Source organism: Adiantum capillus-veneris, chromosome 4, assembly GCF_014529385.1.
Source record: "Adiantum capillus-veneris isolate H3 chromosome 4, ASM1452938v2, whole genome shotgun sequence".
Taxonomy (NCBI): domain Eukaryota; kingdom Viridiplantae; phylum Streptophyta; class Polypodiopsida; order Polypodiales; family Pteridaceae; genus Adiantum; species Adiantum capillus-veneris.
This window is the reverse complement of record NC_140934.1, coordinates 100704306-100708088: the sequence shown is the minus strand read 5'-3', so window position 1 is coordinate 100708088 and position 3783 is coordinate 100704306. Positions and strand designations below refer to the sequence as shown.

General features: G+C 43.5%; 1 protein-coding gene across 1 annotated transcript; it reads left to right on the top strand.

Annotated features, from left to right (window-relative positions):
* Nucleotides 1–1185: 1185 nt before the first annotated feature.
* On the top strand, nucleotides 1186–3221 carry LOC147459700 (uncharacterized). Its single transcript, XM_086509886.1, has 2 exons — nucleotides 1186–2575; nucleotides 2700–3221. Exons 1-2 carry the CDS (start codon nucleotides 1304–1306, stop codon nucleotides 2970–2972), a joined length of 1545 nt encoding a protein of 514 aa, XP_086366012.1. The 5' UTR covers nucleotides 1186–1303; the 3' UTR covers nucleotides 2973–3221.
* Nucleotides 3222–3783: the final 562 nt, after the last annotated feature.

The following is a 3783-nucleotide window of genomic DNA, read 5'->3' as shown; positions in this document are numbered from 1 at the left end:
TAAAAAAGCCAAAAACAGGACCCGTTTTTTCACACAGTTTAGGTTGTGAAATGTTGTGCAAGGACAAGGTTAAAGATGGAATTGATATTCCAAAAAAATGTCAAGTTTTTTTCAGCTTATGAGACAACTTTCTAGACAGATAGCACCTCAAAATCCATTTTGAAACTCTTGACATAATTCAAGGAAAATGGTCACTTAACAGGACATAAAAGTGTCCCATGACATAAAAGTGTCCCATTACCAACCTAGTGTTAATAAACTTTATAAAATAACAAAAGTTATAGTTTTTTTTTTTTAATGTTTGAAAAATGTGTGTGTGTGTTGCATAGTGTGTTTACATTGTTGACAAACTAATGTGTATTTTTATTTATTTGCGTGCATGTTTATATGCATGTGTGTGTGTGTGTGTGTGTGTGTGTACACGTAAGAGAAGAGAATGATAGAGCACTCACATGCAACCTTATTGAGCAAGAAGCACTTGAAGAAATGTTGCCAAGCGTGCAAAAAAAAACACACACACACTATGTTAATCACACACACACACACACAAAAGTGAAGAAACCTACTACGAATCTTGAAAAGAACCTTACCTTGTTGATGGGGGAGAGCGTGTGATTGGAGATCTCAAGTCCGGCAAGCCCTACAGCACCAGATCTGCAGCAAGTGAGGAGGAAGAGAGCAAGGGAGGAGATGAAAAAACATCGAAAATGCGCAGGAAGAAACAGTGGGTTTTGTTTTTGTAGAACCCGTCGGTACAAGTATCGATAGAACTGCCGGAATGTGCACCTAAACTAGCATCAAAATATGCGCCCAAATAGCTGTCGAAATCTGTGCTGAAATCACCGTTGAAAATTCAAATTTTGTTTGTTTTTTTTTTAATGGTTCCCCTCCAGAATTAACTACACATATACCGACGCTCGCCACTAGCGTCGATAATTTGACATCGATGTTTAGGTGACCTCTTGTAGTGCGTTGCCTCATGGTTTTGCTTTGGCCTTGAATGCGGTTGTTGTTGTTGTTGCTTGTGGAGCAGCGTAACCTCCGAAGATTCCATGAAATATAAAGTGAAACAAGCCATAGGTAGTAAATTTGGCGTGGCATCACCCTATCTCCAAATTAATGAGAGCACCGAATTCAACATTTAAATGAGAGATAACTGGCCTTCAGCTGAAGAAAGAGGAGAAACTGCCATTTTGGATGCCGGGGAAGGATCACAACAGGACCTCGGGAGGGCGCCATAGCCTGCGCTTACTCATTGGCCAATCTAGATGCCCAAACAGAGAGGAGAGCAGCAGCAGAAGCTATGTCCGCTGCAGACACCGGCGTCCTAACCACACGGTCGCGCTCCCGCAGCAGCAGCAAAGCCCTCCTTCATATCCAGCCTGAGGAAGAGCTCGCCAAACATGACGGTGGAGGCCGCATATCCAAAACCTCCATCCACATCCCCTCATCTTCTAATTTGGACGTCCCCACCATTACCACCAGATCTCATACAGCTGACGGCCATCATCACCACCACCATCACCATCACCATCACCAACCTACTGACATTGACAGAGACACGTTTGCGCTGGACACCTCCATGGCCACACGCAACAAATCCAGAAGCAAAGCTGCTCCCATAAATTCGTCAATGCGTGAGCCCAGTACTGTAAGCCTCTCGACACATCGCATTCTGTCTTACGGCCCCTCTGGTGACGATCTTGTCCACCGCAATTCTGCCGATACGATACATTCCCTCGACGGTGGTGGTGCGCATTCTACTGATTCGCAGTCATCATCGAAAACTATTCCGCAACTGTGTGCAGCAGACGACGAGCATCAAGATGCGAATGCGAAACCCAATTCACCTCTCATCAAGAATGAGACGTCAGCATTCTTTACAAAGGATGTCTTCCTTCACATTTTCTGTAGCTTACTTGTGCTCGGGTTTTCTGTACTTGCAGCTTCACGTATAGGCGTGCCTGCGTCGCATCATTTGATGAGGACAGTCAAAGGCGTGAATTTGTTGCCAAGGTGGAGGTCTCCATTGGCGACAGCGCATCAGGTGCAAGAGCTAAAAGAGCACCTCATGCTTACTCTAAAATTGAGTACAGAGAGGCTTGAAGAGAGGGTGGAAGGGCTGAAGGCGGAGATGCACAAAGAGATGAAGAGAAGACAGGAGGAGGCAGAAGACATAAGGGAAGAGATGAGCGGCATAATGAAAGAAAAGCAACAAAGCTTGAAAGACACAGGTTATACGCACCGCATTGGATATGGCAATGCGCTCGGTGACATGGGTGTCGTACGGGCAGTGGGTGCAAGACCAGACTATGCACTTGCGAGTGGAGGTGGGCGTGTTGTTGGGCATTCACCTGCCTACAAGCCAACTAGCACCACACCATCTTGGGTTGACAGAATTCCGACCTTGTTCATGCGGTCGACTCGCATACACCCACTCGCACACATCATTCTTCAACCAAGCTTCAACCAGCCTGGGCAGTGTCTACCACTTGCAAGCTCCAAGGTGTATGTCGAGGTGGCCCTTCGGACGCCGATCTACGCAGACCAAGTGACGCTGTCTCATGTCTCCGAGGTACACAGCAGATGTTTATGTCTGCAATACATATGTGAATATCTATCCATCTCTCACACAAAGCTTAATATGAAAAATGGGTGTGTGTGTGTGTGTGTGTGTGTGTGTGTGTGTGTGTGTGCAGAGTATAGCATACGACGTATCAAGTGCGCCCAAGGAATTTCAAGTCTATGGGTTGCCGCCGCCTTTGTCAACATCCAAGCCAGCAAGCTGGGTTCTAATGGGCGAGTTTAAGTACGACATCCACAACGCAGTGGCCGCGCAAGGCTTTGCATTGTGGGAGATGGCCAAGAATACCCTCATCTCCACCATCAAATTGCAAGTCCTCTCCAACTATGGAAGCGCCTCCCATACTTGCATCTACCGTCTCCAAGTCCATGGCAAGGAGCCTACTTGACAGCATCACTCATATGTATTGCTAAAATTAACACTAGCTGTTGAGATTTGAACTTCAAATTTTTGATACTTTGAATTACTCATCTTACAAGAATCATCGCAGCTCGAGGTGTACATGTTTCCTCGAACAAAGATGTAGATCAAGCATACCAATGAGGTCATTTTAACACTTGAATTTTTCCAATACTTTGAATTATGCATTATAATAAGATTTTTGAGATCGAATATACCAATGAGACCATTTTGACACTGTTAAGATTTTAAACCCTGAATTTCTTCAATACTTTAGATTATGCATTATAATGAGAATTTTTATGCTTAGGGTTACTATTAAAAGATAAAATTTAACACTTTTTTATAAGAATCATCACAGCCAAGAAAAAAAGGACCATGGTTTTGGCAATTCCACAAACCTTTCAACAATGGTTTCTGAATGACAGTCAAAACCCTTGAAAAATACCCATTGAGCTATAAACAACCCCTACTTTTTCTGTATCATACCATGACAACTGAAGAAATCTTTTAACCTTTTCTGTTTGCGCTTAATCTGTTTCGCACCATTTCTTTTCCCATTACAAACATTTTGTTTATTAAACTTGTGTAGTTTGAAGACATCTTCATAGTGAGAGACTGCAGCATGTCCTAAACCCTAGACCCTAATAACATCATGAAATATTCCCTCATATTTTGCGTCTCTACAAAGGTTGCCGGCTAAGTTGCGTACCTAAACACAATAAACCACTTGATCTTCATCTTATCAAATCATTACTATAAACACCAGCTTCATATGCTCGGTAATACTCTTGAATGCA